The sequence below is a fragment of the Barbus barbus genome (assembly GCF_936440315.1).
Source record: "Barbus barbus genome assembly, chromosome: 25".
Taxonomy (NCBI): Eukaryota; Metazoa; Chordata; class Actinopteri; order Cypriniformes; family Cyprinidae; genus Barbus; species Barbus barbus.
Genome location: NC_136753.1, coordinates 20,416,327 through 20,444,150, shown reverse-complemented (window position 1 = coordinate 20,444,150; position 27,824 = coordinate 20,416,327). Strand labels below are relative to the sequence as shown.

General features: G+C 37.0%; 1 protein-coding gene across 1 annotated transcript in view; it reads right to left on the bottom strand.

The window, feature by feature from the left end:
- Nucleotides 1-678: 678 nt before the first annotated feature.
- Nucleotides 679-27,824, bottom strand: part of LOC306844802 (P protein-like) — a gene marked incomplete at its 5' end in the record, with an annotated part of 112,837 nt that continues 85,691 nt past the window's right edge. The window contains one exon of the mRNA XM_079377175.1: nucleotides 679-2,375. Coding sequence (XP_079233301.1) covers nucleotides 2,288-2,375 — 88 coding nt within the window. The 3' untranslated portion in view covers nucleotides 679-2,287. The remainder of the gene's footprint in view (nucleotides 2,376-27,824) is intronic.

Sequence of the window (27,824 nt, the reverse complement as noted above, 5' to 3'; positions counted from 1 at the left end):
TTGAAGTATCGAATAGCCAAAAGACATTAAATCAGGCAAAATCATGCTTTTTCTAAATTTGTAACATTTCACTGCTTCTTACGAATTAATCACATACAGTTTAGCAATTCCCTGAAAAGAAAAAAAAAATCTTTGGCATTGGAATTTATGAAAACAAGGGAATAATCAAAGGCATTCTGGTTTCTGACTGACTGCTCCATTGCCCAGTGTTGCCTGTGACATTTCATGGCTGCTGGAGGTAATCAGCACCTCTTTGCCAAATTCATTTCCTCCACCTCAAGCATTCCAGCTATTCCATGTAGTTGTGTGGTGATATGCATGCTCAACTTCACTCACTGATAATGTTCATTCAAGATATGCAGCAGACATGTGAAGAACAAACAAATGGGCAAATTACAATTATTGATCCATTTGTCATACTCTGCATATCCCACAATTCCAATTTTTACTGCACATGGAGCAAAAGTGAACCAACAGCAGCTGATGCTAATCAAAGCTCTACAGAAGTTGTTGCATGATATAAATGCCTTTTTCTCTTTTAAACCCAAAGTGATCATCAGTCGGATAAATTGTTCCTTCCCATACATGATCTTAGTACACGGGGGTGTTTTGTCTGATAAGTTCTGATATTTGAACATGTAACTGGTGCGCAAAATGTTCTACAAGTCATTGAAAGTTTGATGGTAAAAACTTCTTTTTTTTTACTGTACAATGAATGTTAGTCCCAGTCACAGAACATGTACAGACAAGCAACCAAATGAACATCCTTTGCAGGTCTTCATCAAGTGTTCATAATGGGCAAAAAAAAACAAAAAACACTAGGAGCAATATGAGTGATAAAGAAATGGGTGAGTATATTATTGATAAATAACTATCCTAAAATATATCCTCTACAGGTAGCCTACATTGCACTATATATAGTACGATCAATTAAAAATCAAATACATTAAAGTGAAGCTATAAGTTACAGATTGTTATCCACACATAAATTAATACTTAAATACACAATTTCAGGAATGTCCTGTCTTACACGGCGACATTTAAATTGCTTAGTCAATAACTTGCTTTAAGTACTTACACAATTAATTCTAAAATAGCTGGTAGTTCTGTAGTGGATTGTGAGAGCAATGTTTAATTAGGTGTGCTGAAATGACCGAATTTAAAAAAAAATGGTGGGAACTGATTAAAACACATATAATACATTACTGATTACAAACTCTCTCCTTGCAATCAAATGCAAGAATTTCTTGTTGAAGCAAACAAACAGTGACTGAACACAATGATCAAACCAAAATCCTGGCAACACCCACAACAGTAACACTTTCTATGTGTCCTACAAGCATGCACTGTATGATGCACTATAGGAGGTCTTCATTTTTATAAAGGTATTCACATTCATATTGTAAACAACCGTAACCACAATTAATATTTACCTTTCACTATTCAGCTTTATAGAGCATTAAACACACATTGTTATTTGTGATCAATGTTTAAGCAAGCATTATAATGTATTAAAAATGGGGTTACAATTATTTACACCATAAATTTGATTATAAGGTGCATTAAAACGCATTAAGAATACCATTCTAATATATTTTATATACAGTCGTCATAAGTAGAAAGTGTTACGCAACTACTGTACATGTTGTGCAAATTAAACTTCTCTCATTAAACACTTTGCATTTCAATTTTATATGAAGACATTGGTGGGTCAAAATTTTCAACATGAAATCAATGGATAACTACATGCATAAGATTTTCTGAATATGGTAAATTATGTAAATTGCATCATTTTAAGATTTCTAAACCATTAAAAACGATTGTGGGCCACAGAGGATCCCTTTTGGAAGATGCCTCAAAAAGGGAATTTCAAACTGGAATTTCAAAAAATTCAAACTGCATCAATAAATAATAGCAGATCTGCATTTTTTTATATAAAAAAAAAATAATAATAATCTTCTGGTTTTCTTCATTTTTGCCAAATATAAACAGGTTTCCCAAAAAAAAACTCTGTCTTGTAGCATTATCACAAAGCAGCAGTAGCACCATAGCAGTGTGATATACCTGTAGGAATACAGCAGATGATCAGATGTTCCCGTGGTTTCTCTTCTCTGTATCTCTCCTGCATGTAAAGCTAAGTCCCTCAGGATGAACTAGGTCTACAAAGTTTAAGTCTTCATGGATCCTTCATGAAGAACAGATGTGTCATTCAAAACACAAACACACACTCAAACGTAAACTGCAGACACACCCAAAGTCTTTTTGCTTCCCCATATAGAGGGAAGGTTTATGTGTTCCAGCGAAGTCCGATGTGAGTTGCGAGCAGGTAGCACATGCCTATTGTGCAGGTCATCAGCATCATAGGGAAGCCCAACCTGTGAAATAGAGCACAGCGAGAATTCATGTCCTGAAAATGTAACCTTAGAAAGTCTGTAACTCCCACTCTGTTAGAAGGGAGAATTCAAAGTAAAGTTTTGGGAAAAGAATCTGCGACATAGTCTGATGCTTGGTGCTTCTTCTTAATGAAGGACTATATTCTTGTTTTCCACTGAAAGTTCATCCCTCAACATCACCCAGCATCTCTCTCTGTTTCATTCCTCCTTTGTTGCTCATATGACGATTTCTGAGCAGTTTTGCATTATTCTCCCTTCTGCAGTGCATTTGTTTATGTCTGTTTGTGTGTGTGTGTGTGTGTGTGTGAGATTCGATTTTGATCAGCAGGGTTCTCGATGCTCTCCTGCTGAGGAGCGTGGCAGGCACGTTAACCGCTTCATCGAAGTGGTATTAAAGTGTGAGTCTTTAAACATTACACTGTAAAAAATGTACCTGTAAATTAACGGTAAAATACTGTCAGCAGGGTTTCCAGCTGTGTACTGTAATTTTACAGTTTCATTACCGTAATCTAAATTACAGCTTCTCTGTAAATTAACGGTAAAATACTGGCAGCAGGGTTTCCAGCTGTGTACCGTAATTTTACATTTTCATTACCGTAATCTAAATTACAGCTTCTCTGTAAATTAACTGTAAATACTGGCAGCAGGGTTTCCAGCTGTGTACCGTAATTTTACATTTTCATTACCGTAATCTAAATTACAACTTCTCTGTAATTTAACAGTAAAATACTGGCAGCAGGGTTTCCAGCTTTGTACTCCTTTGTAATCCTGCAGTTTCATTACTGTATTCCAAGTTACGTATTATTTAACTTTAATATCTATATATGTACTTGTAAAAATAAACTGGTATTGCAATATTTAATGTATAATATTTTCCCAAGGAAAAAAAAAAACAGGATCAAGAGGATACAACATCACAACTTTTATTGACATTTTAGTGACAATCTGAATACTTTTACAAAAAAGCAAATCATAACTGAACCAATAGAATAATCAGTCTTTTTGTGTTTCCATAAAAACAGCCTTTAAGAAATAGTAAAGGTGAAAACCTTTGAAGTTGATTTTAGTTTAATAAAAGTCAATAGAAGTCAAAACCTGGATTTGGTACAGGAACAGGCCAAGAACATGCTTGGGGTGTACATTCCCCTAAAAACAGCCTTTAAGAAACACTATTGAATATGAAAAATTTTGAAGGTGATTTTAGTTTAAGTGTCAAAACCTGGCAAGTAACTGGAACAGGAACAGGCCAAAAACATTCCAGAATCTTCAAACTGATGCAGGTGTAGTCTGAAAGACAAAAATGGGGGGGGTTAGTTCACTCAAATTAAAATTCTGTCATTTATTATTCATCCTCGTGTCGTTCCACATCCGTAAGACCTTCATTCATTTTCTGAACACAAATTAAGATATTTTTGATGAAGTCTGAGAGGTTTCTGTCTCTCCATAGAGATCCAGTACAACTACCACTCCAAAGTCCAGAAAGATAGGAAAAATATATCATTAAAGTACCCCATGTGACTCCAGTGGCATAAACTCAGTTTTATGAAGCCACATGAGTGCTTTGTTTGTGCAAAAAAACAATTTACCACTTTATTTACAAAAATATTGATCTGCAACGCACGTTCACAAGAGCTTCACGACGCATATGTGTTGTGTTCTGACTTGCGTGTCACCTCAATGCACATGTACGTTCATTAGAGCATCACGACGCATGCGTTTTGTGCTCACGAGCTGGCATTGTTGCGTGAACGCTTTGGATAATATTTTGTAAATGAAGTGGTAAATTATGTTTTTTTACACAAAATAGGCAGTCATAAAATTGAGTTTAAGCCACTGGAGCCACATGGAGTACACGCAAGTCAGAACACAACACATATGCGTCGTGAAGCTCTTGTGAACGTGCGTTGCAGATCAATATTTTTGTAAATAAAGTGGTAAATTGTTTTTTTGCACAAACAAAGCACTCATGTGGCTTCATAAAAGTGAGTTTATGCCACTGGAGTCACATGGGGTACTTTAATGATATATTTTTCCTACCTTTCTGGACTTTGAAATGGTAGTTGTACTGGATCTCTATGGAGAGACAGAAACCTCTCAGACTTCATCAAAAAGATCTTAATTTGTGTTTAGAAGATGAACGAAGGTAACATTAAAGGATTAGTTCAGTTTTTTTTTTTTTTTGCCCAAGGTATTTTTATTGAATATTTTGTCAAACATTAGACACATAATACAGTTAAACATCTTTTTAATTTTTAACATAACACCCCTACCCTCAACCCTTCCCCCTGTTGCACAATTATACATTTTAAGCAAAAAAAATAAATAAAAAATAAAATGAGTTTTACTACTCCTCTGAGATAACTGAGGGGTCCATCTTCTTTATCTGATCTAGAACAGGTTGCCAAGTAATATAAAACATATCGGTACAGCCTCTTATAGTGTGTCGTATTTTTTCTAAGGCCATATAATATAGTAGGTCCTTGAGCCATTGCTTAAAGGTTGGAGGGGATTTTTCTTTCCATTTTAGAAGTATTAACCTCCGGGCTAAAAGCGTAGTAAAAGCAATCAGATTTTTGTTACTTTGATTAAGACATAAGGATTGTGGTGTAATACCAAATATTGAAATTATGGCCTCAGGTTCTATATATGTCTTCAATGTATCAGAGAGAAATTTAAATACCAACTGCCAGAAGTCTCTTAATCTCGGACAAAGCCAGAACATGTGAGATAACGTACCTGGCTCAATTTCACACCTGTCACAGTTAGGGTCTAGATTTGGTTTGAATTTGGCTAACTTCACTTTGGACCAATGCAGTCTGTGAACAATTTTAAATTGAATTACTCTATGTTTTAGACAAATTGAAGATGCGTAAATATTATTTAAGATACACTGCCACATTTCCTCCGAGAATTCTATGTCTAATTCCACCTCCCATTTTCTTTTTAATTGATCTAGGGGTTCCAGATTATAAGAATTGATTACAGAATAGATTCTACCAATGGTTCCTTTAGAATATGGACTCAGGTCTATAATAGACTCAAGAAGGGAACTGGGAGGCAACGAAGGATAATGGCTCAATGAGGAAGACGCAAAGCTGCGAAGCTGAAGATATCTAAAAAATTGGGAGTCAGGAATTTGGAACTTCATTTTAACTTGACTGAATGATGCAAAGTCCCCATCAATAAAAATATCTTTTAATGTCCTAAGACCTTTCACAGACCAAGTATTAAAGGTTTCATCCATAATAGAAGGGGTAAACATATGATTTCTTGCTATGGGAGCGTAGACTGATAATTCCTTAAGTGCAAAACTTCTTCTAAATTGTGCCCATATTTTGAATGAGTGTTTAACAACTGGATTTGAAGAAAATTTAAATATTGGTTCTGGTGATGGGAATTTTGAGCAGAGAAGAGCATGAAGAGAGGCTGGTCGACATGACATGTTTTCTAAAGTCAACCAGTGGGGGCCACTATTATTTAATGAATTAACCCAATATAACATTGCACGGATATTAGCTGCCCAGTAGTAATACTGAATGTTAGGTAAAGACAGTCCTCCATGCTCTCGGTGTCGCTGTAAAATACTTTTGCGGATGCGTGCATTTTTCCTGTTCCATATAAATGATGATATTAATTTGTCTAAAAGTGAGAAAAAAGATTTTGACAAAAATATAGGTATGCATTGGAAAAGATATAGGAATCTGGGTAGAATATTCATTTTTATAGTGTTTATTCTGCCTCCTAATGATAATGGTAATGGGCTCCAACGTTCAAAGTCTTTTTTAATGGAATCCATCAGTGGGGGGAAATTTGCATTGTACAAGTGTTTGTACTTATTAGTGATCCATATACCTAGGTATTTGAATTTATCTTTAGTTAATTTAAATGGTAAAGAGCTAAGGATAATCTGTCTAGCAGCAGAGTTGATAGGCATAAGCTCACTTTTCTGCATATTTGTTTTGTAGCCTGATATTTTCCCAAAAGCATCCAGTAGAATCAATATTTGTGGCAGACTTTTTAATGGATCAGATATATACAGAAGGGTGTCATCCGCATAAAGAGAGACTTTATGTTCTGAATCTTCTCTCTGTATACCCTTAATATTAACATCATTCCGTATTGCAATGGCTAGGGGCTCGATTACCAAAGCAAATAACAGGGGGGACAAGGGACATCCCTGTCTGGTTCCACGTTCTAATGAAAAGAAGGGTGATAGATTATTATTTGTACGAATTGCTGCTACAGGTGAAGAGTATAAAATTCGGATCCACGAAATAAACTTTGTTCCAAATCCAAATTTTTTAAGGGTGTAGAAGAGGTAGTCCCACTCCACCCGATCAAATGCCTTCTCAGCATCAAGTGACAAAAGCACCTCTGGGGTGTCGGATGGGGTGGGATGATGAATGATATTTAAGAGTCTGCGTATATTATAAAATGAGTACCGATTTTTAATGAACCCTGTCTGGTCATCAGATACTAGTGAAGGTAATACTGTTTCCAGTCGGTGTGCTAATATTTTGGCAAATATTTTGCTGTCAACATTTAATAATGAAATTGGCCGATATGCGCTGCACTCTGACACGTTTTTACCCTTTTTATAGATAAGAGATATAATTGCCTGTCTCATAGTCTCTGGTAATGAGCCAGAAGTAGAAGATTCCTCATATACAGAAAGTAAAATAGGGGCAAGATCAGTAGAAAATTTTTTAAAGAATTCACTTGGAAAACCGTCCGGCCCCGGTGACTTTCCATTTTGCATAGAGGCTATTGCTCTCATTATTTCATCTACTGATAAAGGACTTTCCAAGTTTAAAGTAGATTCTTGATCAATAGTGGGAAGATTAAGTTTATTAAAAAAAGAGTCAAATAATGACTCATCCTTACTAGATTCCGATGTATACAATTGTGAATAATATTCTCTAAACCGCTGATTAATCTCTACGGGGTTTGTCAATTTAATGCCCAAATCGTTATTAATTGTCAAAATGGAATGCTCTGCATTCTGTTGTCGTAGTTGGTGTGCTAAAACCTTCCCTATTTTTTCACCATGTTCATATATCTTATGCCTGGATTTAATTAACAAATTTTCTATGTGTTTTGTAGATAATAAATTAAATTCCGATTGGAGAACCAGTCGTTGCCTAAATAAGTCAGGTGATGAAGAATATGCCAAAACTCCATCAAGTTGTAAAATATCATTTTCAATTTTTTTGAGCCGCTCTAATCGCTTTTTCCTTGCTCTGGCACTATATGATATAATTTGGCCCCGGAGATAGGCTTTTAAAGATTCCCAAATTAAAGAAAAAGATACCCCTGGAGTCTGATTACGTGCTAAAAATTCACTTATTTCTATTGATATGAATTTAACAAACTTAGTATCTGAGAGAAGCAATGTATTAAACCGCCATGGTCGATAGTCATTATATATAGTTGGCATATTTAGGGTGATTAATAACGGTGCATGATCTGATATTACTATTGCTTGATATTCACAATTACTGACTAATGGAAGTAATTCACTGTCTAGGAAAAAATAATCTATACGTGAATAAGTCTTATGAACTGGTGAATAAAAAGAATAGTCTCTTCGGCCGGGATTTTGGAATCTCCAAACATCGATCATCCCATAGGTTTTGAGAAGTTGATTAATCACTTGTGTTGTACGAGTTGGTACCATAGTTTTGGGCGAACTGCGGTCTAGTGAAGGTGACAATACACAATTAATATCTCCTCCTAATATTAAATGATGAGTGTCTATATTGGGTATTCGGGAAAAAAGACCAGTAAAGAATGCGCTGTCATCCCAATTAGGTGCATATATATTTGCCAAGACTACTGGAGTGTTGTTTAGTCTACCCACTACTATTATATAACGACCCGCTGGGTCAGCCTCAATTTTTGACATGACAAATGAGACTGTTTTGCTAATGAGGATTGCTGTTCCTCTAGATTTAGAGTGAAAATTAGAATGAAATAATTGCCCCACCCATCCTCCCCTAAGTCTGAAGTGATCAAAGGTGTTCAAGTGGGTTTCTTGTAGGAAGGCAATATCTGTATTTAGCTGCTTTAGGTGTGAAAGTACCTTTCTTCGTTTTACTGGATGATTTAGAGACTTGACATTCCAACTTACAAGATTTACCTGGCAAATACCTGATATGTTTACTCTGGCATTCTGTGATTTAGCCATATAATCTTGAGTATTTGAATTTAGGTATTAAGTTTTTATTTGAAACAGGCAGAAGAGACCCCTCCCCATTAATGCAAAAATAATTAAATAAAATTAGGAGTATTATAACCAGTGCAACAGTTACCCATTTCCAAACACCAACTAGAACATGGTGTAGATTTAACCCCTCGCAGCAGTAACCACACATGAAGTGCTTTTTTGGGGAACTTTGGCTTCGTAGGTTGCTCTGCACAAACGTGATTGATAACATAATTTTGACTGTCCAAATATGAAAAAAATAGATAAAACAAAGGACTTAGCGCATTCTTCATGCAACTATTAAAACTTTGTCACTTAAAGATAAGCATTGAGAATCGAAAAAAAAAAAAAGTGTGACGTTTACATAATATTATAAACAAAAGAAATAACAATAACAGTATTACAGTAAAATGTTTCTGATTTTGACATTCCAACTATGATTACCAATAAAGTCGGAGAGATTTAATATCTCTCGATCCTCGACCTCGGAATTAAGCATTCAGCCATGGTCTTGTTCAGTCCTTGTGATCAAACCTCCTCAGAGAATATTATTTTTCACATAGGTCATAGCTTCCACTGCGTCTTGAAACTGTTTTTCTGTTCCGTTGTGTGTGATTCGGAGTTTAGCCGGGTGAAGGATACCATAGCGGACACCCTCTCTTCCTCGTAGTAGTTTTCTGACTTCGTTAAATGCCGATCTTGCGCGGGCCACACTCGGCGGATAATCGGGAAAGATGAGTATTGTTGAATCCTTGTAATGGAGTGGTCCGGCTTCGCGAACACGGCGGAGGATTTCGACACAGTCTTGATAGTAGTGCAACTTTGCTATGATTGCTCTTGGTTTACCATCTGCCCGTTTTGCCTGGAGGGCGCGGTGGGATCTGTCGATCAGCACATCCTTCTCCATCTTTAAAGTATCCTTAAGTAGTTTCGACACATTGGTTGGAGTGCATGCGCCAGATTCTTCAGGTACATTCAGTATACGAATATTTGCCCGTCGCATTCGCCCTTCCATGTCTAAACACTTCTCCTGCAGGCTTTCCACATTTTTCTCCAATTTGCGCACAGTATTTTGTAGTTCGGTGACATCGTCTGAGCAGCCGGACAGCCCTCTTTCCATGTCTGATATTGTCGTTTTAATTGTTTCCAAGTCTGAGCGAAGAGCCGAAGCGTTGCATGCAATCTCTGATTTAACTGCTTGCAGCTCTGATTTAACCGTGTCAAATTCGTTTGACAGCACATTCTTCAGCTCTGTTTGAAAAAGCGCGGTTATTTCCATTTTGATGGATGAAATTAGCTCAGCTTTCAAATCCATAAAGTCAGTATGTTCGGATGACTCAGACGTCATGCTAGGTGCATTAGCATCCATTTTGCTAGCAGCGGTTTTTCCCGTGTATTTGTATTTGCGTAGGCTGCTCGCCATTTGGAATTATAGAGGAACAGATCGTCTCATGTGAAGCAATAAAGTCTTTAGTGGTAGAAGTGTATCATATTTTCAGTCAAAGCGCCTTAAGAAGTGGAATAAGTCAAATTTTGTGCAGAGCTCACCAAACTTGCGACCTACTCCATTGCCTGCTCACTAGCGCCCCAGGATTAGTTCAGTTTTAAATGAAAATTTCCTGATAATTTACTCACCCCCACGTCATCCAAGATGTAGTCAAAAAGAAATTAAGGTTTTTGATTAAAACATTCCAGAATTTTTCTCCATATAGTTTACTTCAATGGACTCCAAACAGTTGAAGGTCAAAATTACAGTTTCAGTGCAGCTCCAAAAGGCTATAAACGATACCAGATGATGAATACGAGTCTTATCTAGCGGAACGATCAGTCATTTAAAAAAAAAAAATGTATATGCTTTATAAACACCAATGCTGGCCTTGCTCTGTTCTGCGATGTGCGTTCATGACTTCACGTAATACATAATTACGTTGAAAAGGTCACACTTGACATAGGCAGAAGTGCCGAGTTAGTGTTTACAAGTTGAATGTGCAAATACTAAGTCAAACGTCACTTACAAAAAAAAGAGAGTTAAAAGGTAAAACAACGATGTCGGAAGATTTTGAACTTGGAGGAGAAGATGAGATGGAGTTTTTCACCCTTTTAAACACTGACTCGGTACTTCTGCCTATGTCAAGCGTGACCTTTTCAACATAATTATGTATTACATGAAGTCATGAACGCGCATCGCAGAACAGAGCAAGCCGAGCATTTGTGTTTATAAAGCATATACATTTTAATTTTTAAATGGCCGATAGTTTCGCTAGATAAGACCCTTATTCATCGTCTGGTATCGTTTATAGCCCTTTGAAGCTGCACTGAAACTGTAATTTTGACCTTCAACCATTTGGAGTCCATTAAAGTACACTATATGGAGAAATTTTCTGGAATGTTTTCATCAAAAACCTTAATTTCTTTTCGACTGAAGAAAGAAATACATAAACATCTTGGATGACATGGGGGTGAGTAAATTATCAGGAAATTTTTATTTGAAAGTGAACTAATCCTTTAAAACTGGTGTGTGCGACACAATGGTGAGTAATAAATGACAGAAATTTAATTTATGGGTGAACTAACCCTTTTAAGGAGAGAGTAAATGGGGAGACATTTTGAGCTTAAAGAAGAGGCGGCAGGATTTTTTATATCCAGCAGCATGGTACAATGATGCCTGTCACAAAAAAGGGCTTTACTGTCCATAACTCTGGGTTATTGTTCTTTCTAAACCCCATTTTAAATTTAAAGGGTTAGTTCATCCCAAAATGAAAATTCTGTCATTAATTACTCACCCTCATGTTGTTCCAAACCTGTAAGACCTTCTTTATCCTTGGAACACAAATGAAGAACTTTTTTGATGACAGAATACTGTCAGATTTCCTTCAATAGACTGCCTTTGCAACTACCACTTTGATTCTTCAAAACCTTCAGGTACAGAAATAAGTGTGTATGTGCAAATTTACTTACCTAGATGAAATCCCATTCAAAATCCACAAGATTTTTCAGGAGAGAGGCAACCTTTGGATTAACTGTTGACTTTTCATTCACCACCTTGCCCGTCTTCTTCGAGACCACCTTGCCTCTGCAGGTCTTTGAGCCTCTTTTTGGGTTTATTCCAACGATGCGTCTAAAGACAGTTATATAACAAATTACCATAGTATACAAGAATCATGTGTCAAAATTCTTATGAAGATGATTCTGTGTCACACCTTTGAAGAAACTCCAATGTGCAAGAAGCCTACTCTTGATACTGCAGATTGAAGACGTAGTACACAGCAAACAGCGTTGCAAGTGCAGTCAAAAATGATGACTGCACACACTCACAAATAACACGGCCCTCTAGGCTTATCATCCATCGTACAGCATTTGTCTCCTCTGCCATACCTAGAATAAAAACAGCAAAAAAAACAAAAACTTTTTTTTTTTTTTTATTAAAAAATATATAACAATAACGAAAACATTGGCACAACTCGTTTCAAGATTTGCCTTTGAGAAGACTATATTGTAAAGGGTTAGATCACCCAAAAATGAAATTGTCATAATACTGCACACAAAGGAATATATCTAGAAGAATGTTTGTAACCCAACAGGTTTGGGGCAGCATAGACTTCCATAGTAGGAAAAAATAGTGTGGAGCATTCAGCAGTGCAAAGAAATTTATACAGGTTTGGAACAACATGAGGGTGAGTAGATGACAGAATTTTCATTTTTGGGTGAACTAATGTCATTTCATTTAATGTCATTTCACGGAATGTCACTTCACTTCACTATTCTTTAACATCTGTATACAATAGAAATGTTTTTATTTTTTTATTGCATCTTCTCCATATGTCAATGTTTCTTCTTAAAGAATTAGTTCACTTTCAAATGTAAATTAGCCCAAGTTTTACCCTCAAGCCATCCTAGGTATACATGGCTTTCTTCTTTCTGATGAACACAATCAGAGATATTTTAATAAATATCATGATGCATCTGAGCTTTATAATGGCAGTGAACCGAGTTCACGATTATGAGCTGAAGAAAGTGCTTCCATCCACATCCATCCATCGTAAACGTAGTCCACACAGCTCCGGGGGTTAATAAAGACCTGAAGCGAAGCGATGCATTTGTGTAAAAAAAAATAAAAATCTGTATTTCACATGTTATGAAATAAATTTAACTTCCGCCAGACCACCATCCGTATTCAAGTTCCGAAGAAAGTGTAAACTGGTGTCACGTCAGTTAAGTTTTTTACATAAGTTGAATAGGGAAGGTGTAGGACGTAGTGCACGTGTTTTGAACTGCGAAAGGCATTACACTTTCTTTGTACGTTGAATACGAAAGGGTGTCTGGCGGAAGCTAGATATTTTACTACATAACTTGTTAAATATGGATTTTTTTTTTTTTACACAAACGTATCGCTTCGCTTCAGAAGGCCTTTATTAACCCCCCAGAGCCATGTGGAGTACACGTTTATGATGGATGGATGTGGATGGATGCACTTTCTTCAGCTTCATACTCGTGACCCCTGTTCACTTCCAATATAAAGCTCGGATGCATCAGGATATTTATTAAAATATCTCCCATTGTGTTTATCAGAAAGACAAAAGTCAGATACACCTAGGATGGCTTAAGGGTGAGTAAACCTTGGGCTAATTTTCATTTTAAAGTGAACTAATCCTTTAACATCCTAATAAGACACTAACCCAGAAAAATGAGACGAGGACTTGCAGGTAGATTAAGTTTCTTCTCAACATCAGCTGCAGATGCAGCAACCTGTGGAGGACACACAAAACACAAGTCAGAATACATAATATCATTTAGCAAAGTAGAAAGAAGAAAACTAAATACTCACATCTGCATGCAACACCAGTCCATCTTCATGTTCCTGAAAATGGGACATTAGAAGCTTGACATGCAGGAGTGCCATCTCTGTGTTTTCAGACTCAATAATAGCCTCTTCACATTCAGTCGAGCACAATCTAGCTATCAAACACACGTGTTTTAACTTTGAGGAAGTTAAAATTTAAGTGAATTTCATGTTCAATGTACGTAACGTTAGTTGGAGCAAATTTATCGAGTGCAAAAATATGCTGTTAAAACGGTTGTGTTCATATACTGTACAAAGCCAACATAATAATGTAATTTAGATTACCCCGAGTTGCTTTTGACGAGACTTGAGATTTAATCAGTGCAGATAACGTCCAGTGAAACACAATTCACTCTTGCTAATTAAGAACCTCACTTCCCCCCTCCGTGTAAAAAAAAAACATACTGTCAAAAGCCGGCAAATTCAAAAGCCTACTTAAAATAATCCAACGAACACACTTATTTTACATTTCCTCTATATTAGGGTAACTTTTGCACAATAAAAGAACAAAAATATATGCAACACACGCGAACACACACACTTAACTTTGAGGAACAATACATTTAGCTGTCTTAAAGCGCAAAATTAAAAGTACATTAATGAGCTTAAAATTGAACACACATATTTTAGATTAACTTGTGGTCTACTACCTGTAAATGAGATTTAAGATGAAAACTGTGTGGATAACGTCCACTGAGAAAGACGTGCTATGCAATTAGCTCGTGCTAAAGAACCTAACTGTTAGCTGTTCCACCAACACCACCACCCCCCACTGCATAAAAAAAAAACATACTGCCAAATGGCGGCAAATTCAAAAACCAATTTAATAAAATAATCCAACGAATGCACTTATTTTACATTTCCCTCTATATTAGGGTATACTTAACTTTTGCACAATAAAAGAACAAAAATATGCCAGCTGCAAGCAGGCGCGCGCGCGCACACACACACTTAACTTTGAGGAACAATAAATTTAGCTACATCCACTGTTTTAAAGCGAAAAAATAAATGAAAATAATAAGATTAAAAGTGAGCACACTTGTTTTATATTCACCTGTGATCTGCTACCTGTAAATGAGCTTCAACTTCACACTTGATGAAAACTAGATTCCACTGAAAAGTCGTGTCACTCAATCACTCTTGCCGTTCCTCCCCCACAGATCACGTGCTAATTTACGGTAAAAAAACTGTAATTTTTAGATAACGGTTCAGTACCGTAAATTTCTGCTGTAAATTTACAGCATTTTTTTTTACGGCAGAGTCAAACGCAGGGGAAAATAGCATTAAAGTATGATCTCCAGGCATTAACGGTGAAGTCAAAGGCTGGAGACGCAATAGGACTGATGATACTTGTCCCCCCAATTTAACATAAGCTGCTTTCCTCAAAGCTGTCAACTCTCAGAGACATGTGGACTGTGCTTGCTATGTTCGCTTGTAAAAGAATCCATCTGGAGAGTGGAATTACCATTGTAATTACAACTGGACACCGGCCTAATCTCCACACTCGATCAGCATGCATCAGTGCCCTTCTGACCCTCGGTTCAACATGCTGCGTCTCATCTGTCCATGAGGATTATACTACATGGCATCCAACCTCACATATTATCAGTAGAAGAACTCCACATGGACACTCTGTTGAGTAAATCAGTACAAAAGAAATCAACAGATTATAAAGAGAAGTGGACAGATTATCAAGGGAACATGGACAATAGCGCCCAGCAAATACACAGAGAACTATATAATCTGTTTTCAAAACAATGCCTGTGCCCAACCCTCCCTTTATCAAATAATCGAGACCAATATAAATGAGATTCTGTCACTATTAACTCACCCCGATGCCATTTCAAAACTGTGCTATTATTTTTCTGTGAAACACAAAAGGAGAATTTTAAAGCATCTATATGTAACTTGTTTCATAGTAAAGTTCAAATTGTTCATGGCTGAAGGACTCCAAAAATGACTGGGGGAAAAAATACAACGTAGTTCATACCACATCTGTGCAATATTTCATGTTTTTTGAAGTCATATGATAGCTTTGAGTAGGGAAAAGGCAAAAATCTATGTTCCCTCTAGTTGAGCTGTTAATTTGAATGTTGCTGTGACTGGATTATTGAGACAATCGATCAATCACTCAATCAGTCAGGTCAGAGTTGACCAATCAGAGTTGACAAATCAGATTCAACATTTTTTGTATGAATCAGAATGATTTGTTCATGAATAGAAATTATTTGTTCATGATCTGGAATTGCCTCATTGATTTAATTATCTGGTTTCAGCACTTCATTTAACATTTTACCGGAGGGGAAGATTAAGATTATCAGCAAATAATGAATTGAATTAATTTAAAATATTGTACACAAGTCATATGGACTACATTTGCAGTACTGTACATTTAACAGATTTCTAAGTTTTAAAGAGCCTTATGAGGATTCTATATAATCATCATTATATTATTTTAAAGACCAGGTTAGATGCCATTTTAAACTTAACGCAGATGAAAACGAGGCTGTGAGTGTTAGATTTACAATCTTTACAATAACATACGCTGTATATAAATGTCCTAAAACATGTCATTTTCACAGCTCACAACTTTTAAAATAGAGTTTTGTCATCTAAACCATCAATATGCTGTTAAACAAGTACAGTCACTCTGTACATCTATTCCTCACAGCCTTGTTTTCATTCCTGTCAAAAAATAAAATATGGTCTGTAATATAATAATGTCACATAATGTGTTTTGTATTATCCTGCCCAGGGACAGCAGATGAAATTTAGCCCTGTAGCTAATTCTGGGGCAGTTTTTGGACTGTCTATTGTCCCTGTCAAATAATGAATTAAATAAAATAAAATTGCATATGAGTGGAGTTTATGAAAAATAGTTTAAACACTGCACCTTTACGTAGCAAATCTGTCTTGTTTTTGCACAACAGCCTGCTGATTTGAGTCCCCTCTTTCTTTTTACAGAACACTAAAAATCCACATGCAATTTTAATAATTTCTGTTCTGTTTACTTCTCTGATAGTTTATAAAAGAGTCAGATCTTGTTGCTGAATAGAAAGTCCTGTAGAAAGGGATTCTGGAATGAATAAATGAGTGAAAGAGCTGCTGAGAGGACAAAGCACTTGCGAGGATGAAAGCTCTGGACATCCATTTAGGCCGAGTGCATACCTTCAGCAGTCCAGTGGATACTGATTGAGTGCATGGGTAAATACAGAGCATTTGGGGCATATAGAAATCAACAAGCTCAGAAGAGCAAGTAGACACTGATTGAGAGGATGATGGAAAGCAAATGGATGATAAAAAGAAAAAAGTAATCGAGCAAGAGAGGGAGAAACAAGGTTTCCTGATAATGTTGCAAATCACAGTCTTAAACCAAACAACTCTTAACAAACAAATGCTTAAGTGAATATATAAACAGCCAGTTTAAAAGCAGATGAGTTTGTTTCTTCATCAGAACAGATTTGGAGAAATGTAGCATTACATAATTTGCTCACCAATGCATCCTCTGCAGTGAATGGGTGCCGTCAGAATGAGTCCAAAGAGCTGATAAAAACATCCCAAAAATCCACATGACTCCAGTCCATTAAAGCTTTGTGAATCAAAAAGCTGTGTTTATAATAATCAAATTCATTATTAAAAATTCCTCTATCCATATTATTGCTTTCTCCAGGGAAAATTGTCTCGTCTGAATGAGAAGAGAAATATGCACAGATAAAATACCATTTACAAGCAAAAACAGTCTAAAACAGTTTTAAACAATGGATTATTGTGATGTTTTTATCAGCTGTTTGGACTCCCATTTAGTGCCATGCCAAGTATTCAGTAGTGAACAAGTGACGCAATGCTTAAGTTCTCCAAATCTATTTTAATGAACAAACAAACTTAACTGCATCTTGGATGGCCTAACAGTGTGTAATGTTAATTTGTGTGTGAACTATACCTTTAAGCTCAACAGTAGATCATGCCGCTAGTAATTCGGAATTAATTTTCATGAACTGAAGAAATGTAGTCTTGACTCTGAGTTGTATTGAAAATGTCTACCAAATGCATAAATGTAAAATGTACAGCAAAAATGAACAACGGCCAAAATTGTAGCCAATTAGTTTGTCCCTTCAATACACAAAAAAAGTGTAAAACTAAGATTTGAAATAAGGAATCAGCGAAAGGCTTTGAGAAAGGGGCTGTCAAAGCACACAAATCAAGACAGAAAATGAGACATGAGGGTAATACACTTCCACATGGAACAGTGTCCTCCAGCACTTCCTGTCTTCTACTTCATCTCTTTCTAACATTCTCTAAAATTAGATTATTGGGAAGCACATATTTTAAGGCCTATTATGTAAGTATGGCAAAGATCACAGCTGGTCCAGGGACCAAACCAGGTGTTCAGTACCCAGAAGGCAGGTGGGGAGGCTAAATGCTGGATTGCAGAAGGAACAGGTGTGTATTATCTGTATAAGGCACTTGTGTGACATACATCAAAGTAGGTGCACGTGCCACGGGTGTGAGGGCAGGTCAGGTGGCTAATGCACAATTTGAGTGATGTGAATGAAGCAGCCAGGTGCCCGAATCATAAGTAGTGAAGTGGACAAATCGATGTGCACCGAAACAGGGTTTCCAGGGTGTGAGCTGTACAACCTGAAAAGCAGCTCCACATGTGGTTTGTTAAACTGGCTGAATAAATAGCACATTAAATGGCACTAAGTACTGCATAAACCATTCTAAAAGGAAATCGGGCTTTTTTTTTCTAACGGCCTAATGAAGGAAGAGTAATGTGACAAAGTCTTACAAAGGTGACAAGTCCATTATGACTGTTTGGAAGACAAAGATGACTCCAACGTGCATATTGAGACAGTCTTTCAAGCTATTCAATGCATGACATTCGCATTTATTCATTTAGCAGATGTTTTATCTAAAGTGACACAATGATCTTTTTTATACTACAAGGACAATCAGAGTCAGTAACCTGAGTTTAAATACCTTGCTCAAGGGCACAAGGATGGCAACGCTTGGGTTCTTGGGTTTAATTTTACAATGTTTCAATTACAAGCTCATATATTTCACCGCTTCTACCATCACAACACCTCTATACATGATAAAAACCGTTGGCCATACTTTATTTTAAGGTTCAATTCTCGCTATTAATAAACCATTAATTATGACTTTTGCCTCAGTTAACTCCTAATTTGCCACATTTTAATAGTAAGGTAATTGTTAAGTTTAGGTATTGGGTAGGATTAGGGATGCAGAATATGGTCATGCAGAATATGTGCTATATAAATACTAATAAACAGCCAATATGTTATGAATATGCATGCTATCACACAACTATTGGTCCCTATACTAAAGTATTACCAAACGGTTTTGAGTCAAAACCCTTGCAATGCAAAAAACAATGTGAGATGCAATAGGCAAATGCTGTAAGAATTTTTAGTAATATGTAACACGTACAATTGTCTAACAGTTCCACAGCATGTTAATGGGGTTCAAAATTAAAACCTTTGAATTATAAGCTCAGATCTTTACCACTAAACCATAGCACGCATATGCATGACCTTGGGGAAAAGCTGAGGGGGGAAAAAAATTATTCTTTTATCCGTGTTGTCCACCCTTCCTTGCTCAAAGCTATCGACTATGTACCACATTTTGTATTAAAAACCCTCAACATCTCAAATATGTGATGAGATCAGAACAGCTATCTGCCACAATCTCACTCACTATCACTACAAGATTGCTGATGTACACAACATTTCCTTACGACTGTGAAAACCCATCTCATGTGGCTCAGAAAGCATCAGAATGCCTTTTTTTTTTGTTATAACTGGACAAAAAGACAGGAAAGCCATTAAAACTAGGAAAGGAAATGACTTTCTCAAAGTCACACAAAGATACGGTAGCGAGTGGAAATTAAGGTCAGTGTTGATTAAGCCTGATATTTCAGACATTATTATAAATGCCATCATTGTCATCATTCTGTACTTTTCAAAAGGGACACACCAGATGGTTTGTCATTTGGACATCCACCATCATCTTACATGCCAGTGTTAGGGGGCACATGATGGATTTTGAAGGCCAAAGTGGCTTGGCATGGTACTGGGAATAACAATGCGATCCAAGCTCTGGGTTTGTTTGTGCAATAGGCCATGATTGCCCATGGTTACACACACACATGCTGCTTCTCTCTTCTGTACAAGCACAGAAATATATTCATACCATATAAGTATATTCATACCAACAGATGGGGGAAAGAGACCGACTAGGAATGGAAAATAGGGATATGCAAAACTACATATCAAAATTGGCTAGTAGGTGGAATTTCTCACCAATTTATTTATATGTTGTATTAATATTAAGAAAACGTGATGACAATTCTGATATTTAAGACAATAAAAAAAGGAAACATATCTGCATGAAAACAGATCATTTGGAAAGAACAAACATTACTAGTGTCTATGATACAACATGCACGTCTATTTCTATCAAACTGCAGATTTATACATATATTAAAGTAATATATATCCATTCGCAAATGCATTCTCAAATGAAACTAGACAATTCCTAAAATACTATCATATGAACCAAAAAGATTGAAATGATTACCCTTTTACTGCTGAATGAAGCTCTATCAGGTAAGGACTATGTTCCACAAAAAATATATCACATGAAGTCATTATGAGTGTTTTCTAGGCAATGAAATGAAGCTCCAGTAATCACAGTTCATTGTAGCTTTATATATGGGAACGTGGTCTTTTTTATAAACTATTTTTGCATTTGCACCAAAAACTGACCACAGTGATGTGAAACAGAAATGGAAATCATTTGAAAAGCTTTGCTGGTGTTGTGTACGTTATTTAAGTCTGCATTTTCCACCACTATAAGAGTGGTAGCTGAACAGAGACTCATTAGAAATGATAGGAGAGGAGAAAAATGTAATGGAGCTCTCTCAAATGTCATCTTTAAAAATGTGAGAACTTTTAGAAATCTGTGGAGGTAGACAAGCTGAGGGCTATAACTGAGCTTTCTACTCTAGAGAGTGTAAAACTGAGGTGAAAAAGCAATGAGCAATTCCATTCACTACAAAAAAAGAAACAGAACTATGTTTCACATTAGGCCATTAGATCAACGTGGTCTCTCTAGGGATGTAAGTGAAACTGTGTGAAAAACAAAAACCGGGGGTGGGGGTGGGGGGGAACAGAGAGGCAGACAGAGAGACAGCTGGTCTTGAGCAGTGAATCGTCAAATGCACTTCTCGATCAAAATGCCCATCTTGGTGGAATATTAATGTAAACAAGCAGGACAAAAAGTCGGATTTGTCAAAATATCTGATATCTGGCATGAGGCCTTGCATTGCAAATGCCACTGAGTTATGCCATAATATGAATGAAAAATTTATCAATATTGACAAGCTGGCTTTTAATTTATTTGTTCTTTACTACTGACTGTTTACTTGAATACTTTCTTGAACAATCTGAACCAATATTTCAAACATATTTGAAATATTTGAAGACTATATGCCTATACTGTATTTTAATTTAGTTTGTTAATATACAACCCGAATTCCAGAAATGTTGGGATGTTTTTAAAATTAGAATAAAATGAAAACTAAAAGAATTTCAAATCACATGAGCCAATATTTTATTCACAATAGAGCATAGAGATCATAACAAATGTTTAAACTGAGAAATTTTACAATTTTATGCACAAAATGATCTCATTTCAAATTTGATGCCTGCTACAGGTCTCTAAATAGTTGGGACAGGGGCATGTTTACCATGGTGTAGCATCTCCTCTTCCTTTCAAAACAGTTTGAAGACGTCTGGGCATCGAGGTTGTGAGTTTCTGGAGTTTTGGTGTTGGAATTTGGTCCCATTCTTGCCTGATATAGGTTTCCAGCTGCTGAAGAGTTTGTGGTCGTCTTTTACGCATTTTTCATTTAATGATGTGCCAAATGTTCTCTATAGGTGAAAGTTCTGGACTGCGGGCACTAGTAGAATTCTTCTACTACAAAGCAGAATTCTTCTACTACAAAGCCATGCTGTTGTAATAGCTGCAGTATATGGTTTGCATTGTCCTGCTGAAATACACAAGGCCCTCCCTGAAATAGACGTCGTCTGGAGGGGAGCATATGTTGCTCTAAAACCTTTATATACCTTTCAGCATTCATAGTGCCTTCCAAAACATGCAAGCTGCCCATACCGTATGCACTTATGCACCCCCATATCATCAGAGATGCTGGCTTTTGAACTGAACGCTGATAACACACTGGAAGGTCTCCCTCCTCTTTAGCCCAGAGGACATGGCGTCTGTGAATTCCAACAAGAATGTCAATTTTAGACTTGTCTGACCATAGGACACTTTTCCACTTTGAAACAGTCCATTTTAAATGAGCCTTGGCCCACAGCATACAATGGCGCTTCTGGACCATGTTCACATATGGCTTCCTTTTTGCATGATAGAGTTTTAGTTGGCATCTGCAGATGGCACGGCGGATTGTGTTTACCAACAGTGGTTTCTGGAAGTATTCCTGGGCCCATTTGTAATGTCAATGACAGAATCATGCCGATGAGTGATGCAGTGTCATCTGAGGGCTCAAAGACCAAGGGCATCCAACAAAAGTCTTCAGCCTTGTCCCTCACGCACAAAGATTTCTCCAGTTTCTCTGAATCTGTTGATGATGTTATGCACTGTAGATTATGATATTTGCAAAGCCTTTGCAATTTGACGTTGAGGAACGTTGTTTTTAAAGTATTCCACAGTCTTTTTATATGCACTCTTTCACAGACTGGAGAGCCTCTGCCCATCTTTACTTCTGAGAGACTCTACTTCTCTAAGACATCCCTTTTATAGCTAATCATGTTACCGACCTGATGTAAGTTAACTTAATTAGTTGCTAGATGTTCTCCAAGCTAAATCTTTTCAAAATGTCTTGCTTTTTCAGCCCTTTGTTGCCCCCGTGCCAACTTTTTTGAGACCTGTAGCAGGCATCAAATTTGAAATGAGCTAATTTAGTGTATAAAAGTGTTCAATTTCTCAGTTTAAACATTTGTTATGTTCTCTATGTTCTATCATGAATAAAATATTGGCTCATGTGATTTGAAAGTCTTTTATTTTTCATTCTATTCAAATTTAAAAAAAAATGTCCCAACATTTCCGGAATTCGGGTTGTATTAACTTTAAAAAAAAAAAAAAGAAAAGAAAAAAGAAAAGAAAATATATATAGTAGTCAGTAGCATATTACTAAATCCTTTAGTCTTCGGTTAAAATGATGAAGAAGCAGAGCAAAACTAAAATGTGGTTAAATAATAATTCCATGTTCTTTCCTTTAAAAGCACATTACAATTTCTATCTAAACTAATATAATGTATAAAGCACACAAATGGATGAGCGTTCTTCTGAAAGCTTGCATCTCTTCCTCTCTCTCTCTCTCTCTGTCAAAGACTCAAACACTGATCTTCCCTTTCTGTAAACCTGTATACCCAGGTGTGCCACTTAAACTCCCTCTCTTAATTACAGAAGCCTGACAGCATCAATCACGCTCCCAATGTGACGCTACAGCACCAGCTATAAATAGCACCAATCTAGGTCCTCCCTATCTGCAATAATGGGCCCCTAATCATTTGCCAAATCTCGCCATAAAACACACACACACACACAATCACAATCACATGAGACTTCAGGTTGACAGCCTTTAGAAGTGCAGCACCTTAATAGGCCAGTGACTGAAACATCAGAATGAGGATAAACTTTGAAAAGCCTTTTCTCTTTGTTCCTAAATGAATGTTAAAGAGGAAATCCATTAGCATGTAGTCCGATCCCTAACAAGCATTCCTTCGTGGCCAAGACTCTCACAGCGCTTCAAACAAATGGGAGAGTGATATAATTTGTCATGGAGAGGGAGTCTTATTGCAGCTTGGTAATAGCATGAAACTTTGATCATAAAAGGTCTGAATGACCAACAATCATGATTACGTCTAAAAGCTATTGCAATTAAGGTTAAAAAATGGTTATTTTTAGTGTGAAGAGACATTCAGCCAAGTATGGTGACCCATACTCGGAATTCGTGCTCTGCATTTAACCCATCCAACGTGCACACACACAGCAGTGAACACACACACACCGTGAACACACACCCGGAGCAGTGGGCAGCCATTTTATGCTGCAGCGCCCGGGGAGCAGTTGGGGGTTCGGTGCCTTGCTCAAGGGCACCTCAGTCGTGGTATTGAGGGTGGAGAGAGCGCTGGACATTCACTCCCCCCACCTACAATTCCTGCCGGCCGGAGACTCGAACCCGCAACCTTTGGATCACGAGTCCAACTCTCTAACCATTAGGCCACGACTTCCCCTTATAGTGTGAGATACTCTGAAAAAGAATAATTTAAGTGGCTCAGTTCTCAACAATTACAGACCAATTGCACAATAATAAACTCTAAGCACAGCATTAGAAATGGGCCTTAAAACAGTTGAACGACTTTGATAATCTTTGTACTATCTATGGAAGCAGAATTATGACAATAGTTTTTGAAACATAAAGCATGCTGAATTCCACAAATCGAAAAAAAAGCTGTGAATATTTCAATTCACACATTTTCTTAATTAAAAATTCAATAATTCATATTCACCTTCCAGAACTCACTTCCAAAATATTCAGTCTGTTTAAAAATATGATGTATGATATTCGACAGGCAAATTTCGAAATTCGCTGTCACAAATTTAGTGGTTAAAATTCGGCAGAAAATTCAGCGGTGCACATCCGGGACCCGCAGGAATAGCGGTAGAGCACTGATGCATGATCTCCAGCTGATGTCAGCCGCTCACCAGCAGGTGGCGCAAGCGGCTGTTGATGAAGGCCATATGTGGATGAAGTCATTCCTTTACAAAAACTGATTTGCAGAAATGGAGCAAGCCCTAAGTAGAAGTTTTGATTATCGAGACCAGTATAAACGTGGAAAAGCTGATTGTGTGTATGTTTAATTCAACATCTTTGCTGTTTCCCGTAGCCTACATGTAAGCAGCTTTCTCTACCACAAAGGAAATTATAATGCTCTTTTACCCAACGCTGAAGTACAGAAATAACATTACATCTGAGGAAGACATATATTGCTTTTGGTTGGTCGAAAAGGTATTTCGAAATTTGCCTGTCGAACATCATACATCGTATTTTTAAACAGACCGAATATTTTGGAAGTGAATTCTGGAAGATGAATATGAATTATTGAATTTTTAATTACGAAAATGTGTGTGAAATATTTTGAATTGAAATATTCACAGCTTAAATAAACAACTATGTTAAATTTCAGGACCCAAAAATGCAAGTCCTGGAAATACAAGGCATTAAAATGCAAGCACTGTTAATTGCAATGCATCTTTTTTTTTCGATTTGTGGAATTCAACATGCTTTATGTTTCAAAAACTATTGTCATTATTCTGCTTCCATAACTATCTTAGTGAAATTTAATCTTTCAATAAAATTAAAGCAGTCATATAGCCACTGTCAGAGTAAGTGGCCTATTGCATTCTTTTAGTATGAAGTATGAAGAATATCTCTTGAGATATGATCATAGACAGTATCTTTTGACATATGACCATATGCAATGCACTACTTAGTTTGCATTGTCAATTTTACCACACAGGTAAAAAGAAAAAACAAAAGAAACAAACAAACAAAGAGAACTGACAACAAATCTGTTATTGTGAATTGTGATTTTAAGACTTAAGGACCCAATGCAATCACATGATATGCTCAGTTTTCATGTTCAACTGAAAAATAAAGACAAATTGAGCTAACTCACTTTCATGAACTATGATTTGCTACAGTATATGGTGGTCGTTCACAAGAGGAGTCACAGTCTCATTCTAGAGAGCATTTGAGTGGGGTAAAATCTGTGTAGCCCACCATGAGCCATAAATATTTAAACCATTTTCCTGGAAGAGAAAGACTATACATTTTAAAGGTGTGTATCTGCTAAAAGTGATTTTTGTCAGCGTTTAGGCAAACACAAGCATATTTCTACATATCTTCTAAAAAGTCCTGCATGCATAAACCATGCTTTCATTTTCAAAATATCCTAAATTGCAAAGAACACTAACTAACACTAGTTGGATTGAAAACTAAAGAACTTCAAACTTCAATTTTATTTATTTATTTTTTCTTGCATATGTAGGGTATCAGAGCGAATCAGACAATTTAAGATTCAATCAGATTGGTGTTGGAACAACCCAAAGAGTCAAATTCCACAAAGAGGCCCAGGAGAACAAGACAACATCATAAATCTGTCCACGATACCCTGGCACCACCAGTCTGAAGTAAGCCTAACCAACCAACTCTTTCACAGAACAGCTTGCAAAATTAAAACAAAAACACTTATTGATAATCCCAACTCATGAAGGAGATTGTCAATTTTGGGGCAAGAAACACAAGATTAATAACTGAAGAGACAAAATCATGACCATCACATGAGGGAAATCGTTAGTAGAGACTTTGTTGGGTGGTTTTCCCCACCCAGGACAAAGACTGGACTCCTTCTAGACCTTTTGACCTTTTGCTCCTTTCAAAAAAACATGGCGTCACGTTCACAGAATGGCACAGAAACTTTAGTGAAGTGAGTGAGTGAAGTGACATTCAGCCAAGTATGGTGACCCATACTCGGAATTCGTGCTCTGCATTTAACCCATCCATCGTGCACACACACAGCAGTGAACACACACACACACCGTGAACACACACCCGGAGCAGTGGGCAGCCATTTTATGCTGTGGCGCCCGGGGAGCAGTTGGGGGTTCGGTGCCTTGCTCAAGGGCACCTCAGTCATGGTATTGAGGGTGGAGAGAGCGCTGAACATTCACTCCCCCAACCTACAATTCCTGCCGGCCGGGGACTCGAACCCGCAACCTTCGGATTACAAGTCCGACTCTCTAACCATTAGGCCACGACTTCCCCACGACCCCCCGACTTACATGTATATATGCACCTAAATGATGCTAAAAGGACTTATGAGTAACTAATCATTTCTATGCATAACTCCATGTATGTATGTAGCCCACACATTTGACTATCATGTCCTAATCACTTGTTGTGTATGTCTTTTGAATAACTATGAAATAGTTTATAGGTTTATATTCATGTTGTGTATGTATGAGTTTGAAAAATCATGCTTTAAATGGTTCTATAAATCAATACTTTGTAAAATGTATTATATTCTTGTTATAGAAATCATGTCCAAATTATACTCTGCAAGAGCGGTAAAATTCAGACCATGTGACTGATAAGATAGCGTGTTGATTTATGTATTGGGAGGAGAAACATAGCAACACCCCAAGCTAAGACAATATCTAATTGGTCAAGACATCATTTGGGATGTGTCCAACAACCCAGTTTATAAACTCAGGACACCATCAAATTATGCTTTTAGTCATCGCTTTGCTTAGTACTTGTAGCCATTCTTTTAGTCATCACTTTTAGCCATGCTTTTTGCCAGTGAATTCTTCGAGCGCCGTTCCAGCGTGCTCTGGCTTGCATGCCAGCGGCTCCTCTAAAACCATGAGGAGAAACGCCATCTAGCCTCGTCAAACTTTACTCTTTTCTTTCTTTTACTTTAGTTACTTTTCTTTTCCATTGAGAGTTTCGTGTTCTGAGTTAATCTTTGCCGTAACGCAGTGTCTCCGAGTTCACCTCGAGTCTGTGACCGCCTCAAAACTTCAACCAGCCCACAACTCTGCATCTTCAGCCAACCATTGGCTTCCCAAGATGTCACTTCAAGGATTACTGAACTTCCAGCCAATCAACAAACTTGGGAAACCCCTTTCTGCAAGGACAACTACAAGGGAACCCCCTAAACAAGCAACACAAATACCTCCAGATTCTAGCTGAGCAGGTGCATTTAATATAAATTTTAACCTCATTGAGGAACTCAATGCGAGGGTTAATTAAGTGATTGAGGGTTGTTCAGGTCTATACAATTGCACATATTGCTATAAATTTGGGATTTCACATTTTCATTCTCTTAAACTCACTCTTTCCTCACTTTTTCTCTTCCTGCAACTTGTGTGAATGTGTGAGTGCGTGTGTTTGTGATCGATTAGTTTATATTGTCTTAGATTTACCCAATAAAGACTATTTTGAAAATAGAAGCATCTTGTGTTGTGTTGTGCTTACAAGTTAATGTCTTAAACTGCCGATCTTGTTACTGTGCTAATTAATAGAGTTTTCACTATATTTTGGATTATTTTAATACCCAGTGCAGAGTTGATGTTATACGGCTCGTTCAGTGAATCGCTGGCCGATTCGGGTGATCAGCTATAAAACAGTGATTCTGTCCAAATCCCCATTAAAATCAAAAATACTTCCCTGAGCTAAATTGACCTGTTTCTCTTACACATATCGCCTGCT